Source organism: Anabrus simplex, chromosome 6, assembly GCF_040414725.1.
Source record: "Anabrus simplex isolate iqAnaSimp1 chromosome 6, ASM4041472v1, whole genome shotgun sequence".
NCBI lineage: Eukaryota > Metazoa > Arthropoda > Insecta > Orthoptera > Tettigoniidae > Anabrus > Anabrus simplex.
In genome coordinates this window covers 228,392,633-228,412,916 of record NC_090270.1, presented here as the reverse complement: position 1 = coordinate 228,412,916, position 20,284 = coordinate 228,392,633, and the positions used below count along the sequence as shown (strand labels likewise).

The following is a 20,284-nucleotide window of genomic DNA, read 5'->3' as shown; positions in this document are numbered from 1 at the left end:
AGTGTTTGAAAAGTGACTCCTAGGTACTTAAAATTTATGACTGGCTTCAGTTGCTGGTCATTGATTAAGAATGTTCCCCGTTTTTTTCCTTTTCTGAAGGTCAAAGAGACAGTCTTATTTTCATTTAACCTCTTCTGCCTATTTCGTAACGTTATTAAAAGTAGTCTGCAAATCCAACTGAGAAGTTGATGTCAGAACCATGTCATCTGCATATATGAGAATATTGACATTTTCTGAATCCATCATCCTTTATAATCCCTTCACATCTATCATAATAATTTCATTCTCAAGAATGATGCTTAATCTGTCAAAGCAGCTGTTGAGGATACAACCAGCCTTCGGGATTCAGACTCTACATACAAAGATCGGAATCAGCGAGCAATTTGTAGCTTGTATGTGACTGTTGATATCATGATCATTAGCACAAAAGTTCCAAGACACATCGGCTGTGATTCAAATTGCAGCCACTTTGGTGAAAAGTGAAAACTATCATGTCTTCCAGGCTCATAACCAATCATGACTTCAAGCTATTAACTATGGAAATAAGAACAATACTGATCAATCATGTTTTGACTTTGCAAGGGGTTTGCATCTGACAATAACCACTATATAAAAGTTGGTACAAATTAACTGTCAGTTAAATCAGCAGCTATACTGACCAATATATTCATTCACAACAAAAGTTCTCCATAACATTTACAGAGGTGAGGCAAAATGTGTTTTTGATGTAGCCTATAGAGCGTGCTATAGAGAAATTTCAGTTCTGTATCTTTTTATCCTTTACTACCGCTATACCCCTAATATCTAAAGTTAAATTCTGACATTTCTTAGAGGGAGGTCAGTTTGTTGCCTGCTGGGGCAGGATAACCAGAGTTGCGGATATGGTTGCCATGGAAACGAGGGTGGGGCAACTGCGGTTGCCATGGAGATAAATCTTCTGGCCAGCTCGTCTTGCTTGAAGTTACAAGTTGTAAATCTCATTGTAAAGCTGTATTGGAACTGAAATTCCTAAATATAAAGGATTACTAAGTATTGGAAAGGTGGTTTTTATTATTGCAACAATTTCTTATTGCTTGGTGTTGCCAAACCTCTCACTTCTGAATTAGATCTTGTTGCGAGCAGTTCAGTGTGAGTGGCATTCTATTTCTGTTTCTGTTTTGTGGTCGTTAGTAAGTTTGCGATCACTTCCTTTACAGTGGAAAACAAAAATGTGAAGAAAGACCAGTTCGTGTCCCATTTGCGATCACTGTAAAATTATCAGCAGCCTGTCAGGGTTTTCCAACATCAATGCAGCAAGGGTACTGCTAATTAGGGCGTACTCTACACAACTGTGTGATAAGGATTCTCCCAACCAGTCCCTTCCCTCTTGAACATTTTTTGAGGTAATGTTAGTCTACAGTTTTTAACATATTGTAATTATTCCAGCTGTAGACATCCGTCGATGATGTAGCTTTTGTTGTTATGCTATCTGCATGCTTACTTATGACATGGAGGTCACTGAGACGAAGAAAGGTAAACCTTATGGTTTATATAATGGATACTCTTACAGAAATTTACAGAAAAGTCAGCGATGTTTCGTGACATGGGTTTTTTTACCGCTGGATTTACTCGTACCAACACAGATAGGTCTTATGGTGACAATGGGGTAGGAAAGGGCTTGGAGTGGGAAGGAAGCGGCCGTGGCCATAATTAAGGTACAGCTCCAGCATTTGCTTGTTGTGAAAATAGGAAACCACGGAAAACCATCTTCAGGGCTACCGACAGTGGGATTCGAACCCACTATTTTCCGAATGCAATATCATCTTTTCGCGCTACATTATCATTTTTGCCAACTTATTTTAATCTAAACATTTTCTTAATATTAGGTTCTGGAATCTTTTACATCTAATCCAAGCCCACAGACAAAAATTATAATTTTATTTATATGGTTGAAAGTAGGCTGAGTGGCCGCGCGTTTTAACGTGCTACGGCTATGGAGCCAAGCTCTGCATTCAGGAAACGTGAGGGTTCGAACCCCACCATCGGCTGTTCTCAGAATAGTTTTCTGTGGTTTAATATTTTCACTTCCAGGCAAGTTTTGGTACAGTTCCTATCCATAGGCCAGAGCTGAGTCGTCCCACCCCCTTACCCAATTTCATTCACCATAACACATTTCATCTTCATTAGCTCCTCAGCTGAGGTTGGTGCGAGGAAGGGCATCTGGCCTTAGAAACATTCTGTATAAATTAATCTCATCTCATACTGACCCGGTATCAAGAAACGAGACTGAGGGGTAGACATACATACAGACAGTAGGAGGTAGGCTAAATGTACTTTGAGCAGCTGTTTACTTGACATGTCAGTATGAATATTTGGACAGTTTGAGCATTATGTAAGCATTAATTTAATATTGTCTCCTATTGTTTAAGAAAGTGTAAGTTAAGTGTTAAGTTTGAGATGAGCTACAATTGCTTCAAATTAAAGAAGCAAAGTGTTACAGCAAAATCCTTTGTTTTGAAATTGGAAAGTGTAAAATTCAATGGTTTTAATACACCCATCTTTTGTTCTACTTTTTAAAACTCATTTAACTGCCTTTACACCCACAACCATCTGGTAACTCTAAATAAAAGGTGTATTTGAGTCCTGTTTATTCTCTGTCAGCCCTGATATTAATGCATCAGTCTCAAACGGTAAATATAATTTAATGAGTTTCAACATATGATTCGTAAGAGTCCTAGTATGTAGTTTTGCCAGTTACTTGAGGGATGTCTCCCTGTACAAGTCCTTCAGTACGGAATTCCTTCACAGCAACCTGACTGTATGTCACTGATAAGAGAGTGATCACAAATGGGACAATGTTTAACCCATCAAAAATAAATTAGTCTCGTATTCTATCTGAGCGATCGCAAATGGGACTGATTGCAAATGAGAAGGCTATTAGCAAATGGAAAGATACCATCTGGCCAGGTAGTCTACAACAGATCACAGCGGTCAGAGTGAATGAGGGAACAAGTGAGCCGGAAGCAAGGGGTAAGAGAAAGGAATGCTGGAATGTGGCAACATCGTGAAATGGCACGTGCAATGCTCCTCCCTCCAGCTCTAGCTGTGAGAATTTATCTTTAGTTATTGGAGGTATAGGTCTTAAAACCATTAGTAACAGATCTTGTGCAATACTATATTTTTAGCCTTCACTGACATATCTCCATTTTGTAGTCATTGTTGATTATGATGATGCAGAGTAAATTAATTTAACCTCAATATTTGATGAAGACAAAATTGATCCTTAACTCAAGACTAAAATAAGGAATTTCACAGCAACAGGGGAATAAAATAAGTTAAAATAAGTAATTCTGGAGAATATCCACCACCACTAAATACAGGGGGAGACAAACCTAATGTACTGGGGAATTCACAGGCTGGAGCATGTTCCGTTTTGACTGAAGCCAAGGAGAGGGGTAACATTATGTCCTGGAGTAATATATTTACCTAAACATTTAACTGAAGGTTTTTCCGGTACTTCAAAACAGCTATTGAATATCTTCACCAAAGATATTCTAGCACAAGTCACAACTGAGCAGAACTTCCTGCAATTCATCTTGGCTTGTACTATGTATTACAGTTGTGATACCTTGTTCAAGAGCCTGAAGAGTGTGAGGGTTGTCTGTTTGGGTGCACCCTTAAAGTAATAATCATAAGCAGTTAAGTTTGGTGAATGGCAGGGGCAAAGTTCACAACATATAAATAAAAAAATCTCACAAAGAACTTTCTTTGAATGAACTGATCTCTGGGCTGTTGGTTATCCTACTGAAAGTATGCATATTGTTTTTCTTCTTCGATTAGCATTTCAGCAAATGGTCACAAAATGTCTTTCATACAGTGCTCTGAACTCAATGTGCTGTACCAAGCTCGATAGCTGCAGTCGCTTAAGTGTGGCCAGTATCCAGTATTCGGGAGATAGTGGGTTCGAACCCCACTGTCGGCATCCCTGAAGATGGTTTTCCGTGTTTTCCCATTTTCACACCAGGCAGATGCTGGGGCTGTACCTTAACCCATTGAACTGCAATTTTTCTTGAAAATAAATATACATTGATTGCAATTTAATCTGACTTAAAAGAGATCACTTTTGCTACAGCAAGTTAACACACTGAAACACAGTTCACATTCTAAAAATAGTTCAACACAGTGTGGTAGATCTTAAAACACACATATACATGCAGTGCCACCTTACACTTATCACATTCATAGCGGGATTCACCCCTGTTCTTTCCCTTGGGATTTTTTCCTCTGCAGTCATAGCAGACCTCGCAAGAAAAGCCACAGTGAGAAGATGAAGAGATTTCGGGAGAAGGAAAAGTCAACGACATCAGCTAAATAAGTTTAATTGCGCTCATTAGTTGGACATAAGGAAATAATAATAATAATAATAATAATAATAATAATAATAATAATAATAATAATAAATACAAACTGACAAACCGGATCAATACCTTCTTTCAGCAGAAGAAAAACTATGGGGCTTGGAGAACTGAACTCTGTGGTAGCAAGAAGATTACACCACATATTATTTGGTACATTGTCTGTTTGTGTACACGTTCAGTTTTCTAGGTTATGCACACGCCCACCTGCGTTCCCGTCTTCATTTTCTTCAATGATGTCATCTAATTATTCGGAATTACTAATGCTAACATCACTTGAAAGTAATTCAGTATCACTTTCACCGGAAAAACTGTCACTGACATCGCTTTCCTCCAAAAAACGTAATATTCGAGCTTCATCCGACTCGGCCATGACGTTGACTTTACCTTCACTAAAGCTTTACGCGGGAATTTACTCGATCGTATTTAGACTCTTTAGCGGCGAAATACGTAGCTGAAGGGCAAAGATAGCTGAAATACGATTACCAACATCTCGTAGACATGTTGGGATTGCAAAGAAATATCGATATGTATCCTTGGAAACGTCAACAAAGCAATAAAGAGGGTGGACGGAAATTTCCGTCATTGCATTTATGGCAACCCGCGGACAATGACGGAAATTTCCGTCATTGCAAGGCAATGGGTTAATTAAGGCCACGGCCGCTTCCTTCCCACTCCTGGCCCATCCCTGTCCCATCGTCGCCATAAGACCTATCTGTGTTGGCATGACGTAAAGCAACTTGAAAAAAAAATCAATGTGCTGTAAAATAAATAGGAGTGATTATCCATCCCAGACTAATCATACACCATACTGTTAACTACAACTGATTTCATAAACTGCATGGTGATTTTCGGTGACCCAATAATGTGAATTCTGAGTGCTCACATATCTCCTAAGAAGAAACCAGCTTCATCGCTCATTAAAAGAAGTGTGGATCCACAATTCTGCCACATACGGAATGTAAAATCTACGTACAAAATTTAATGTGTAATTAGATCGTTGCGGAAACATAAACCCTCAAGGGCACATCACTGAAACAATTGGAAGCATTTGAAATATGGACCCATTCGAGGATGCTCAGGATTTTGTGGGTTATTCGATTAACGAAAGAAGTACTTAGAAGGGCAAAAGTTATTTGGGAACTCATTTGAATGATAACACAATGCAAAATTTCTGACCCTGACCACATCCTCAAAAATGAGCATTACCAGATTTTATAATAGATGATACGAGGCAAAATACAGGATCAAAGTGGTGTCAGAAAGGATGAACATCATGAATTGGGAACAGCAAAGAAAGGACAGGAATTCGCAGTGTTGAGAGTCTTCCATCTGGCAAGAGACCACACAACATTCACTGCAGTGATCGCCAGTAGGGCCTGATACTGTACTGTGCTGTATGAGCCCCTGACAGTTTGGATGGACAAACTTGAGCTCTCACAATAGAATTTGGGGAATGGCAATTCTTGTGCAAGCTGCTGAGTCAGTTTCTTCGTACAGATTTCCACTCTGATTCTGATTTCCTGAGGCATCTTGTAATCTAAAGCTATTTCTGAGTATAGTTTTATAAAAAATCAGAAACTGATCCTTTTCCTCACTACATCATAAACAACCATACTACGGTACTTTTCTATGGCCAAGTAGCCCCTGGATAGAGCCTGTGAAAATTATGTAAGCATTTTCCGTATGATTATTTCTTTAAATCTAGAACTAATGCAGGTTTATCTGCCAACTTTTGCAGTTATTTTTCTCGATATACACCATGAAAATAAAACTATGCCTGTAATCACATATTAATCCTAATAAATCCATATTATACACCAACAGAAAGCTGAAAGACTGATCTACATGAAGATGAAAGAAATGACAAAAAATACTGTCATGGTTTCTATCAAATAGGTGGGATTAAATTCAGAAGACATCTCAAACTGAACAAAGTTTAGGTCAGTGATTGACAAATTCCAGGGATTCCATGACGAACCAAAACTTAACCGTGGGTGGACGGAAGAAAGAAGACAGGCTTCCAGAGAAAGGATGCTAAAGTTTTGGGCTATGAAGAAGGCTTCCAGAAACATGTAACTGTTACCTAACATGGTCTCTAATGGCCATAAATGAAAATAAATAAATAAATATATATATATCAAGTTTTTTGAACAAAGGAAAATGTTGACAAATTTTGCTCTAAAGAAATTTCTGATAGATAATTTATTTGCGAAACATGGTATTCTGAAACACACAAGTATGTTTTTACCTATTACCCCACAGTTCTCCACTTTTCATTTTGAATGCTAAATAAAACACAATTTTTTAACAAAATGGATTTTGAGTTCTTTTCACATAATGGGAGCTGCATTACACGAAGGCAAGTTTATGAGCCCAGGGTGATGAACAGCAAATGGTACATCTTGACCTGGATAATTACTTTCTTGTAGTTCTATGTCAGTCCAGTTCGCACTTAGCTGTTCACTCGTTTCTTCAAATACTGACGTATTGTCAATAATAACATCACCTGCAGTGACTTGAACATCATTCCTGTTATCAGAATTTCCCATTATTTCTGAGGCACTTTGTACTTCACTGCCACTTTCACTACTTTCAGGAATAATTTTCTCGCCGGAGTTAACACAGTAATCACTGTCACCATCAGTACAGTCATTAAGATCTTCACCGAGCTCGATAGCTGCAGTCGCTTAAGTGCGGCCAGTATACAGTAATTGGGAGATAGTGGGTTCGAACCCCACTGTCGGCAGCCCTGAAAATGGTTTTCCGTGATTTTCCATTTTCACACCAGGCAAATGCTGGGGCTGTACTTTAATTAAGGCCACGGCCGCTTCCTTCCCGTTCCTAGGCCTTTCCTATCCCATCGTCGCCATAAGACATATCTATGTCGGTGCGACGTAAAGCAAATAGAAAAAAAAATTTAAGATCTTCGAAAATCAAGTGCTCGATTTTAGAATCGTCAACAAAGCGGGTTGCTATCTTGATTCTAAGAACATACGAAAATAGATTATCTTCTACAGCTAAATAAATCTCTCCAGACCATTGCTTGTTTTTCAAAGACTTTCCAAGTGAAGATAAAATATCAGTATTCTGCTGATCTTCCAGGAAGACGGTTCGCAGTTCTAGGGTTAAAAGATTCACCTCTACTCGAAATATTCGCTGCTGTTTTGTGTATTGCATGTTCACTGTAATATGCCATACATGTTCCAATACAAGCCCTCAACTGGCTGGAAGCGAGTGGAAAGATCTCTTGGGGAAGGTCCTATACCTGGCCTGGAGATCCCCAGCGCCTGGCCATCGTATGGGACCCCCAACAGTCTGTGAATTCTCCGGTGCATTAGGTTTGCCTCACCCTACATTAACTTCCATCAGATGAGTGTTGCAGAAGAGTGCAATAAATAATAGTAATAATAATACAATTAAACCACAACTTACAGTTCTGCTCTGGATGTTGACTTTAGGTCTGGCTACATTATATATGAGGAAGAGCAGATTGATGCCAACACCAATGAGCATACCATACTCCAGGGAAATGAAGAGACAGCAAAAGAAAGTTGCAGTCAAAGGGATCAGATCAATTTCTGGAACAAAATACAATTGATATGCTGGCATGAAATAACGTTACGTCATATTCAAATGAAAAGTTCAGTAAATCAATAAAGGGAAGCTCATTGACTAAAGTATGAGGAATAAACACACTCACGACGAGTCAGTTAATAGTCAATAACCATCTACCACAGTAAGCCACTCTTTCTCCTAATTTCTTCTTTAGTCGGTTTGATACATTCATCAATCTGCTACTGCTGATATCATAAAAGCATACGACTAATATATACGTCATTCTATTTTGTTAAATTTTCAAAATCATTTGGCACAACAAGCTTTGGAGAACATGAGAAAACTTAAGTCTGATATTCCTAAGAGAGAACATGACATATGGTGCGTGGATTAACAAGCTGAGCTGCACTGCCCAATCAAATCAGCTGATTTGAGAGCTATCATTTCCATTCTGTAGTCCACAATATTAATGTACTTTGATATACAGGTGGTTCAATTAAGAAATAATCACTCAAAGTTAATTAAACATGTAAGATGTGTCTAAAAAAAGTATGGTGAATGGACCAATATCACAATGCCAACTTGTGGTAACACTGTGTGCATGTGCATGTGAACATGCTTGTTGTTTAAAAGGGCCTAACATCTAAGGTCGATAAGTGCCACGTAGTGCTGAATGTAGGGAGCTGAAGCAGGTTAGTTAGGTGTGGCTATTTGAACGCAGTGCGTGTGAAGAATCATTTCATAGTGCAATGCATAAACATCAAGTTTTGTTACAAATTGGAAATATGGCAATATTTCCAATGTCCTTTTTCAATCAGCATGTTCATTCTTTTGTCTCCCCATCCATTCTTGGTAATTGCCTGGCTATTTTTCTTCCTGAACCATGTGTTTTCTATTATTGGTTTCTCTGGCAGAAGTCCATTAACATATCCCCTTTCTTGATTCGTGCTGCCATATCCATATGGCTCCAGAATCTCTCCTCCTCCCACTTGTGCATTCAGATCTCCCATTATAATTACTTCTTTGTCTTCTATGTATTATGTGTTATCTGAAGTTTTGACTCAGTTAATTTATAGTTTATAAATTTATTGTTCAAAATTAGTTTTGGCAGACTGAAGAACCTAACAGTTATAAATTCTACGTATTTCTCCACTTCTTCAAGGAATTGTTCTGTATTCTTTTTATTTCCAGTTTGTGGAGCATGTACATGGAACAGATCTCGTGTTCCTGTCTCAAACTGTATCCTTGCTATGATCATTCTGTCATTGATTTTCACCTCCTCCACATATTTCGGGACATCCTTTCTAAAGATCATTCCTACTCCATTTACTGCATCCTGTCCTCCACTGTAAAACAGTCTATACCCTTTATTTTTCTTTCCTCTCTTCCTCTCCTTTTTGTTTCACTAAGACCAAGGATGGCTATGTCTTTCTCTTTCATGAACTCTATCAGATCTTCAGTCTTGTGTGTCAGGGTTAGGATGCTGACTGCTCTGATTTGGATATATTGTGATACTGGTCGCCCTTATGTCACAGCTCTCCCAGTACCTGAATAACTGCGCATCGCCTGTAGCGGACACCCAAGGCTGCATCACATTTGCACTAATTTTTAGGCTGTTATTACGATGGGTTTGCCACTCCCAAGGGCATTTTAGAGCTACTGCCAGTAAGAGATGAGGCTGTTCTTAAAATGGAGTACAGAAGCCTTCTAAGCTGCCCCTACCCTGGGGACAGATGCTGCCTGATGGATTCCAGTGCCATTTCCTACACTGAGAGGACCATCACCTCACCTAAGAGAACTCAAGTTATTTCTCGCCGCCCGACACTCTGCGCAGAGTCCCTGACTGTACGGTCTTCTCTATTACCGTAGTGGACTGGACTGGTATGCCCTGTTATAATTTATTTTATCTTCAATAAAGATTCTTAACTGCCAATCTGAAACTTTCCTGTGTAACTGTACAATTCTGTCCTGAAATAGCAAGTAAGTGAAACTCAACTTCATTCTAATTCACAGACTTCGTTTTCTGCATCACAGTACACCCGTGGTTATTATTATTATTTTTTTGCTAGTGGCTTTATGTCACATCGACATAGACAGGTCTCGTGGCGACGATGGGATAGGAAAGGGCTAGGAGTGGGAAGGAAGCAGCCGAGGCCTTAATTAAGGTACAGCCCCAGCATTTGCCTGGTGTGAAAATGGGAAACCATGGAAAACCATCTTCAGGGCTGCTGACAGTGGGATTCGAACCCACTATCTCTTCGATGCAAGCTTACAGTTGTGCGCCCCTAACCTCACGGCCAACTCACCCGGTGATTATTTAAACAACATGTTTCATCCTCGGCTTCACCCATCCTAATCCCTGACCCCGAATCAAGAAACGGGACTAAGGGGTAAATGATACTACTACTACTACCACCAGGCACGTCTCGCTTGCCGAGTTTGACCAATTTCAGCGGCGCTGGGCTGCGTGGCTCAGACGGTTGAGGTGCTGGCCTTCTGACCCCAACTTGGCAGGTTCAATCCTGGCTCAGTCCGGTGGTATTTGAAGGTGCTCAAATACGTCAGCCTCGTGTCGGTAGATTTACTCCTGCGGGACTAAATTCTAGCACCTCGGCGTCTCCAAAAACCGTAAAAAGTAGTTAGTAGGACGTAAATCAAATAACATTATTATTATTAATTTCAGTGGCTGGCGATGTATAGGCCTAATCGCGGACATTGAAGGTCAACGAACGAGTTTATTGTGCTACGGTATGGCCATTCTGCCCTTGAGCTTTTAATGCACATACTTCACAATTTCATCTTCGACTTCTTTAAAGCGTCCTTGTTGCGGACCACTAAATGCATTTTTTGTACAGTGCGCATTTTTTAGCTATCTTTCTCTTCACGCTAACGTTAAATATTGGCTTTAGTTAATCCTATGCCGTATTTTCTTGCGGCTGCACAATTATTCTACATTCCCCAGTGTTTAATAGCCATTAACTTAAAATTGGCATTATAATATTGATAAGAACCCATTGATAATTTGCCGGCAATACCTGTTCCATGTATCTTTACAATATGACTATCCATCACGAAAATGTTCCTGCTGTCTACAAAACTTAATTTTACTAAGCGTCAGGTACAGCAGACGTGTTATAACTCTGCCACTGAGTAGCTGTGGCCTGAAGGCTCGCATGTTTTGATGCCATTCTGCAGATTTGAGAAACGATTTTGTAGAGGCTAATAGAACGTCACTTTCTCTTCACTAATTCCTGAGATCCAGTGACGTTACACACAGGCACTGTACAACTGGTTGTCGCGGCTAGCGATGTATAATAAAGAGGCAGTTGTTTATTGTCAACGAGTTTTGTGTGTGCGTGCATGTGTGGGGGTGAAAAGAAGCAGCGTGGTTACTGCGGTAGTTGCTAGTGGTATTCGTTACTGTTATGCCGCGAATGCAAGACAACCCTTGATTTTTCGCATGAGATTCTGAGAAAAAAACAAACGTTGTCTTGGATTCGGAGAAATACGATATCACTCCAGAGGCTTCTGTGGCAAATGTTTCAGTTTTCTTCTTCAAACGGCGTCACCGAACGTAACCGTATATGTATCATGAAAACACATTTGAAACGCATGCAGAGAAATAACTTCCACGCTAAAAATTTATATGTGAATAGCCTTTCCGAAATTTAACTAGACGCAAGATATGAATTATCCTCTGAAATTAGTGATGTACTCTGCCATATCTTGAGGTGTATCACATTCTTACTTAATTTCAGTATATAACATTAAAATCAAGTGATTGTTTACGTCAGCCTTTATTTTTAACGAGTTAACAACTGCTATCGGCCATGTTATTTATGCATTTATTAAGAAAACGTGTTATCCTCTTTCATTTTGAATTTTCTTTAGAAAACAGCAGTCGACTGGTATTACTAATCGACTCAGACATTGCCTTAGAATGTTGAGGAGAGAATTCGCTAGTGGAAATAGCGAGGAAACGATACCGAAGGTAATCGATCGCATGCAACATAATCGCTGGGTTGCATAAATACCGGTAAAGGAAAAAATCGCGCGCGCTTAATCACTCGTAATAACGGATGCATCAGTGATAGGGCTCTCGCTGTAACCGAAGGATGATCCACAGTTTAATATAGGAAGTGTAAAGGGACAGCAAAATATTGCCATCATAACGGGGTTCTTGTTATATGCTGTAATCGCTATAGCGGACCTCTACTGTATATACTAATGAGTCCTTCTTGTATTATGATGTGAAAGATGCTGAAGCTCTCTCTGAACTGAACTAACCATTTAATAATGGTTATATTCCTTATTGTAGAGGCAGAGGTTGGAGCACACTCATGTTGCCCTAGTCAAAAAGTGAGAATTTAGTGAGAAATGATTACTTAGTCAAAAATGTCAAAGAATGCATTAGAACCATTCTGTTTTATAAAAAGATAAAAGCAGCCACAGCTTATGTGAAGTTTCTCTCCTCTCACAGCAGAAAACATTACCATCAATATAAAACTGTAGAACAATATCAGAAATAACCATTTCAGCAAACTTCCACTTCCATCCTCCTCAAAGAAGGTAGTTTATGAATCTACAAATAATGAGTTGGTAAATTATATAAAGAAATATTATTACTATCTAATCCACATGCAAGGATTCCATCCATCTATTGCTCCTTGATTTAACCAGAAACTTTAAAAGATTCTACGGAACCAATTTTATAACCTCAGCTGCTTGCAATTTACTACTTATATGATGGCTACACTTACTTTTTGTTCTCCAAAGCAGAGGAACAACTTCATACTCCACCATGTAGAACATTGCAGCAATGATAATACCAGCTAACGTTGCTTTAGGAATGAAGTAGAATGTCGATGTTAGCAATCCAAGAGCTAAGAGAACCAATACTCCTACAACAATAACAAAAATCCATGTAGAAAATTTAATTTAAAATAAATAATGCACTTCATTAATGATTCTCATTGGAAATAAGTTACCTTATTAGTGAAGTTGAGTCGTAGATAGTGAGGTATACATAATAACAGTTCAGTGCGGAAAGAGGGATGAATGGAAAGATGAAACAAAGACAAACATGAAAATACCACACATTCATACACTGTCATCTTCAAATGAACCCTCTCTTCATCAATCCCAGTTCTTCTTTATCCATTTCTTCTCAGCCCCTGATGAGCTAATATTTGCTTCTCATCTTCTTCAGAAAGGTGGGCTTCAACACTCAGAGAGGAGCTATATTGTCGAATCTTCAGTCTTAATGTGGGAAGTGCATGAGAAGAAGAAAGCTGGATAAACACAGGAAAAGGTAAGAGTCATGACAAAATAGTAAAAGACAATGACCACAGGATAAATAAAGAAGGAGAAAAGAATCACAAAGGGTCAATATATCTGTATTGGAAAAGAACAAAATATGTCAAATTAAGTCATATATAAAGCTCATCAGGGGCTGAAAAGAAATGGATGAAGAACTGGTGCTGAAGATGAAGGACCCATGTACTAGTTTTGAAGACGGCAATGTATGACGATTTTTATGTTTGTCATTGTCTCCTCTTTCTATTGCTCCTTCTGCCCAAACTAACCGGCCATTGTGTTTATCCTATTTCTTCAGGGCTCCATCTCTCTTTATAGACTTGATTTGACATTCATTAACTTGTTCCTTTCCTATACTTATTAAAAATGTTGTTATCATTCACTGTTAATTCTTATCATTACAAAGTAATGGACATCAATACTGAACAATGGAATACAGTAAGACCTCGTTAAAATGTTTCTGCAGGGGAGAAGGAAAAAGAACGTGTTAAACAAGGAAACATACTACTGTTTACACGAATAAAAACTATCCACCAGGGATATGGAAACATTAGATAACGATTTTTTCTGACATGGCATTTTACATCGTGTATCCGTGGGAATAGTGAAAATTATATCTACAATTTTTAAAGATGAGAGAAAAGTATTATAAAGTGTGAAAAACTCAAGAGAACAACTATGAAAACCTTTTCCATTGGGACTTATTAAATAAAAAGTGCAATGAAAGGTGTAAAAACACCAGACAACTCACACGAAAACATGTGGACCGGGGGCCAATAAAAATATCAGAAGTAATATTGCAGATTACAGTTTCTAAAATAAATGTTTGTGAAGTCTTATTTTCTGGCCACACACTTACACAATGAATTGACATTCAACCATGTGCGACTGGGAGGAATGGCTTTAGCCGCCATTTTAATGTCGACAAAACTTCAACCAACTCGAGTTTGAAACAAAACTCGAAGGTGCAAGTTCAAAGTTTTCGAACTCTGCACTCTTAAAGATGCAGACGCTAGTCCACTTTCTGATGGATTTTAATTTTATGTTCATCAGTAAGGAATTTCATGACTTTGTATCGATAACTAGGCTATCACAGAACAAGTACGCACCACACTAGCCAGTTTCACACGATTATGTTCTTAGATATAGGTTATAAGTAATGCTGGGCCCGCCCAATCCAATTCGACTAACGCCTCTCAAGCAACAACACAGACGCACAAATTGAAACTCACTCCCCCTTCCCCTCTACGCTCCACCCCTCCATTACCGCATCAATACTTCACTAGGAATAGTAAGGTTAGTCGTTCAGACGCAACCGGAACAAATAGTTCCAGCTAACATCGACAAGATAAGTAAATTTAAAGAACTCAGCAGGAGCACAATTACTCATTCAATTATACTGAAATGCGTTGTATATTTCTATATATACGTACTTAACTTCCCGCAACCGAGGCAAATACTGGATCTTCAGGATATTCTCCATTCTACTTTGGCGTTCGAGACCTTGAACGTGCCACGCTGATCACCGGGAGCTGGCAGTTTGCTTCTATAAATCTATTCGTCTGCGACTTCAACATATTTATGGATCTTCATATGTTGTTCGATAGTGTTGTGACTTTGTACCTGACAGAGTGTAAAAACTGACCCATTTGACCGTTCTCCACTATTCATAAACATTGTGAAACTTTACCTATCATTGCATGTGCCGTACTACCATTCATAATATTACGTACTGTTTTCTTTTAAGTGACTCACAATTTCTACCCCCATCATCAATTTATATTTCATCTTATACCGATCCAGAGTTCATTTAATCTTTTTCATATGCATTGTTTTTCATGTTTTTTATGTTTTGAACGGCTGACGATGACCTGGACTAGGGTCGAAACCGGTCCCATTTCTAATTACTATTAAATAAGAATGTAATCACTACAATTCTTTCTCTTATGTATTGAATAGGTTGAACTTCTTTTTCAATCATTTAATTTTTAACGTTTAAGATAAGTAAATTCGTCCACTTTTATGCGGTAAACACTTTCACTTTACAATTATGATTATATTGGGCTCTACATTCACATTCTAAATTCCTTTTTTTCTCTTATTTAGTTACAGACATCTCATAATTCCTCCCAAGGTTGAATAATGCACCAATGGGAATGTTAATCGACAAGAATGGCACAATATTAAAAAAAAAAATTTATCAGATGAGTACCAATGAACAATACCAACAATATGTTTCCAACATACATGCTTTAACCTATTAAACATTAGCATCCAACCATGCTTCTTTCTAAAGGAATATTCTAATCCAACACGATCGACTTTAACCACGGTTCTGGTTTAGCAACAATATACTTATGATAATGACCATAACCACCTTTGAACGAACCAGCTGTAAAACTTTCAACCTAATGTTCATCCATAAAGTTGGAGAAGCCCCAATTCACGCTGTGATCAATCTCTAGTCAAACAGTTGGAGATACTCCAATTCATGCTGTGATCAATCTCTAGCCAATATGTACACATTTGCATAAACTTTCATCCAGATGTCTCAGACGTTTTCTAGTCATTGTAAAATAAAATATTTTATTGCTTCCTTGTTCACAAATTCTCGCATATAGTTAATGTACATATTGTAAACTATGTAAATATGTAATAAGCATAAGACCATTGTATTTAGTATTTGATATTAATTTAAGTTTAGTATTACGTTCCAATGTTAATAGATTTAAGACTTGACCTTAAGATTAGTATTAGGTTGAAGATGCCCAAAACTAGAGCAAAACATGTCCCTAACTAGTGTTTATATTTCATGTAGAATTTAATCACTACAAAATATAATTGTATGGAATAGGTGGACACAGTAATTTTATTCAAGAAAGAATTTTATTTAGATATAGGCTACCATATCACTTGACAAATATTCACTACACTTCACTGTACTACTCAACACAAAATAAATGTCTAAATTCTGAACAGAATGCGAAATACAAGCACAAATAGACTCTCTGTTATTCAGCAATCTCGCTGCTAATCGGCAGGCAAAACTGAACATTTCTGAGGCTAACGGCTTAATCGCCGAAGGTGCAACTTATCCTGTAAAGTTCAGGAATTCAAGGCCTTTTCCCATAACCACGCAACTCTGGCGACGGCTATTACCCGAGTTGGAAATCACGTTTCTTTCACAAGGGATGACAACGTTTTCAGGGCTAGGAAAAATGTGATCGTACTAAGCGGTAATAGCAAAAATTTGTGACGCAATAAGTGAATTATTTTTATATTGATTTAATACGATAAGAATCGGGACTTTGAATTTACGTGTTAACGAGGAACGCACTAACGAGGTTTCAATGTAGTTATTTATGCAGCAGCCATGGAAAATGATGATTTTTAACAAATGAGATGCGGCTTGGAGGATTTTAGTGACGAGTAAGGTAAACTTATCACTTTTGGGGATGTTATGTATAATAAATATTTTATTCCATACTTGGCTAATTTACTTATTTTATAATAAACATTTTACTAAACATAATTTTGACATGCCACCACCCAAATCATCCACATCTGACATATGACTTGTGCAGTGACCTTTTTCTATTTTATTTTGAGTGTGCTACTATGAAAGATATGACAGCTGCGTACTTGGAATTATGTGGTAATTGAACATCAAAATTAGTGTTATATGAAGCAGTGAACAGTCCACGAATCAACCAGTCGTAAATATGGTCCTCTGGTCCTGGGTTAATGCAGACAAATACAAACTTTATTATATACTGTGATATATGCAATATTTATCTGTCGGAAATGGATTAACCTCGACAATAGTCGAGATGGTCATGGCAGCAGGTTACTTGAACTGGGCATGCAGAGATGCCATTTTTGGTGTAGGTGGGTAGGGAATCACAGTGCTGCAATCAGGTGGAGAAACAATTAAACAAGTTTGAAATTCACTTGCTTCATAATCTGTCTGAATACAGTATCTGTGTTTATATTAGTGTGAACCCAGAGTTCAACCAATCTGAGATGATTTCTAATGAAAGTGTCTGGAGTGTAGCTACTGTACCTAAAGTGTCATTTTTTGTACACTTTTGAATCTAGAAAGAAACCAATTTTGTCATAGTATGTAATAAAATATAATAGGTCCCCCATAAGTACTAGATCTGTGTGTATATTACAATGGTGTATGAAGTAGTGCCTGATTCTACTCTGCACTAGAACCATACTGTCTGCTGTATTTCTATTTGTAAAGGTTCAATGTATTTTCTTTTTTCATTACTTTTAATAACAATTTTGTTCTTCAAAATATCAATTCAGCCTCCGCAATTTAAATAATGCTGTTCTGTCTTCATTCCTATTGTTTCTCTTTATACATCTTTCATTGCTTTTGATATTAAGTTTCCTGAAAAATTCCTTCTTTTCTTTATCAGTGCAATGACCACTTAATTTTCCATCTTCATTTAAGTCTATCTGCTTAACTCACTGATGAGAAAATATCATACTTCCAGTGTGAATATGGCAACATTAACTTGTTCAGCATACACTGTAAGCCGTTCAGTGATGAACAAGGGTGTCATTTTTCTTCTTTCTTTGTGTTTGTCCCACTGTGAGCCACGAGGAGTAGCTGGTAGATCTTTTTCTTCTCTTTCCAGAATTTTCTTAATTCTTTTGCTGAAGTTCCTCCTTTTCTTTGACCAAATCCTCTTAGTTCTTGGATTGAAATGGGAACTCATCTGGATTGATCCCAACTTCCTCCATCTCTTTTCTTGTTTCCTCAACCCATTTTGTGGTTGCCTTGAGTCTGGTGATGTAATTGTAGATCTTCTTTGTCAGTCTACATTTCCCCATTCTGAAAAGGTGCCCATAAAACTGCAGTCTTTACGTGTATCTTCAACCGTCTCCATGTTTTTGTACAGGTCTTCCTTGATCCTCTTTTTCCAGGTACCATCTGTTGTTTTCCCCTCAAGTTTGAGAACCTTTCATAAGATTGTTCTTTCTCTCCTTTCTAGTTCCTTCATCTCATCTTTCTTGTTCAGTACCAAGAATTCTAATCTATAGAGTACTTCTGACTTCACAACCATGAAGTACTGACCAATCTTCGCATTATAGAAGATTGCTCTCTTGTTATACCTATTCTGTACTAACCCATATGTTAACTCTATCTTCTGACTCAACCTTCATTTATTTTCTTTATCAAGTCCATTTGGTTGGATCATTATCTACTCTCTCAATTTTCCAGTACCTTATATTCAGATACATTAAGTTTGTATTCTAAGTTTTCTGCTTTTTCGTAGATCTTGAGTTCTGTTTTTCTGTCGATCTTACGTAGGTTTCTAAGCATTTTTATAAATTCTTCCTTTATGATCTCCAAATGCTAGATATTCCATGTTCAACCCCTGCTTTTTTTTTTTTTTTCCTGGGACTTAAACAAATTCCTTATATTCATTCTTCTTTTATGTCTTTCTTCCATGTTCTTTTTCCAGGACAATACAGTATTAAACAGAGATCATGACAGTCTGTCTCCCAGCTTAACTCCTGTCTTAATCTAAGAGCAAGGACACCATTTCATTAACAGAAAACTAAAAATCTTTCTTCAGCTTATTCAAGACATTACAAGGAACCATACTGGCTTTTGAGTTTTCACTATGGCTGAAGGCCAGATGCCCTTCCAGGTGGCATATATTTCATATGAACCCCTGGGATTGAAATATCAGCCATCTCAGTGGCACACAAGCAACTAAGCCTATGCGCTAACAAAGTCCCCCAACTGTTTCACCTAAAAAGCAATGGTGGAATTTAATTCTGCTCTTTTGGTATTATTAGAACAGTCAGTGTTTACTTGTGTGGAAGCACAAGTTCTAAATGAAATGTCAAGTTCTTCAACAGTTTTCACAACTGTCTTTGCCTCTCTTTCTGTTGCTCTCTTTTTCCACATTGACCTCTCATTATGTCGATCCTAGTGAGTCTAGATTTCTCCATTTGATTTCATTTGTTGCTTATTTCTTTTCAATGCATTCCCTACAATGACCCTTTGGGCTTTCTACTTCTGTGTTTGTACTGTGTTCCCTTCCTTTTATTATCTTTTATTATCAGTTTATCTGTTTTTCTTCTTATCCTATACTTTCTGGATATCGGAATTGAAGATCTGTCTAGATGGCTCTCTCAACAAGTGACAATAACACCCCAATGACAGAGGGAATCAGAAACAAGCTTGTTGGGGACTTAAGACGAACTGCGATTGATGAGAAGAGAGCCCATCTATTTGAAGATGTGAAAACTGTCCTTGACCTTTTGCGTTCTCAAGTTTACTCTTGCATTGTCTATCTATTGTTCCCTCTGCCCCCACACTGTTCCATCAATGTGTTTATACTAGTATGTGTTCCAATTACTGTTAATTTTTTTTACACGGTTGGTGTTTGCCAATTTACTTTACGTTGCACCGACACATATAGGTCTTATGAGACGATGGGACAGGAAAGGCTAGGAGTGGGAATAAACTGACCATAGCCTTGATTAAGGTACAGCCCCAGCAATTGCCTGGTGTGAAAATAGGAAACCATGGAAAACCATCTTCCAGGTTACCGACAGTGGGCTTCGAAACTGCTGGTGTTTCTTAAATGTTCGTCGCTTAGACGGTTCAGGCACTGGCCTTCTGACCCCAACTTGGCAGGTTTGATCCTGGTTCAGTCCGGGGACGTCAGCCGTGTGTCGGCACATTTTTTTCGGGCACATAAAGGAACTCCTGCGGAAGATAATTCCAGCACCTCGGTGTCTCCAAAAAAACCTGTCAAAAGTAGTTAGTGGGATGAAAAAGCAATAACATTATTTATTATTAATAATAATATTAATAATAATTTTTAAAATATTGTTTCTCCTTCATATTGTCCGGCTCCTTGGCTAAATGGTTAGCGTGCTGGCCTTTGGCCACAGGGGTCCCGGGTTCGATTCCCGGTAGGGTCGAGAATTTTAACCATAATTGGTTAATTTCGCTGGCACGAGGGCTGGGTGTATGTGTCGTC

At 38.1% G+C, this 20,284-nt stretch overlaps 1 protein-coding gene across 9 annotated transcripts in view; it reads right to left on the bottom strand.

Moving 5' to 3' along the window:
• Window positions 1-20,284, bottom strand: part of LOC136876368 (sodium-independent sulfate anion transporter) — a 128,247-nt gene that overhangs the window by 19,590 nt on the left and 88,373 nt on the right. For all 9 annotated transcript variants that reach the window (XR_011018466.1, XM_068228408.1, XM_068228407.1 and 6 more), the window contains 2 exons: window positions 12,713-12,853; window positions 7,830-7,975 (listed from right to left, as the gene is read on the bottom strand). Coding sequence is in view for 8 of the 9 variants with exons in the window: in XM_068228408.1 (XP_068084509.1) it covers window positions 7,830-7,975; window positions 12,713-12,853 (287 nt within the window). In the remaining variant the exon portion in view is untranslated. The remainder of the gene's footprint in view (window positions 1-7,829; window positions 7,976-12,712; window positions 12,854-20,284) is intronic.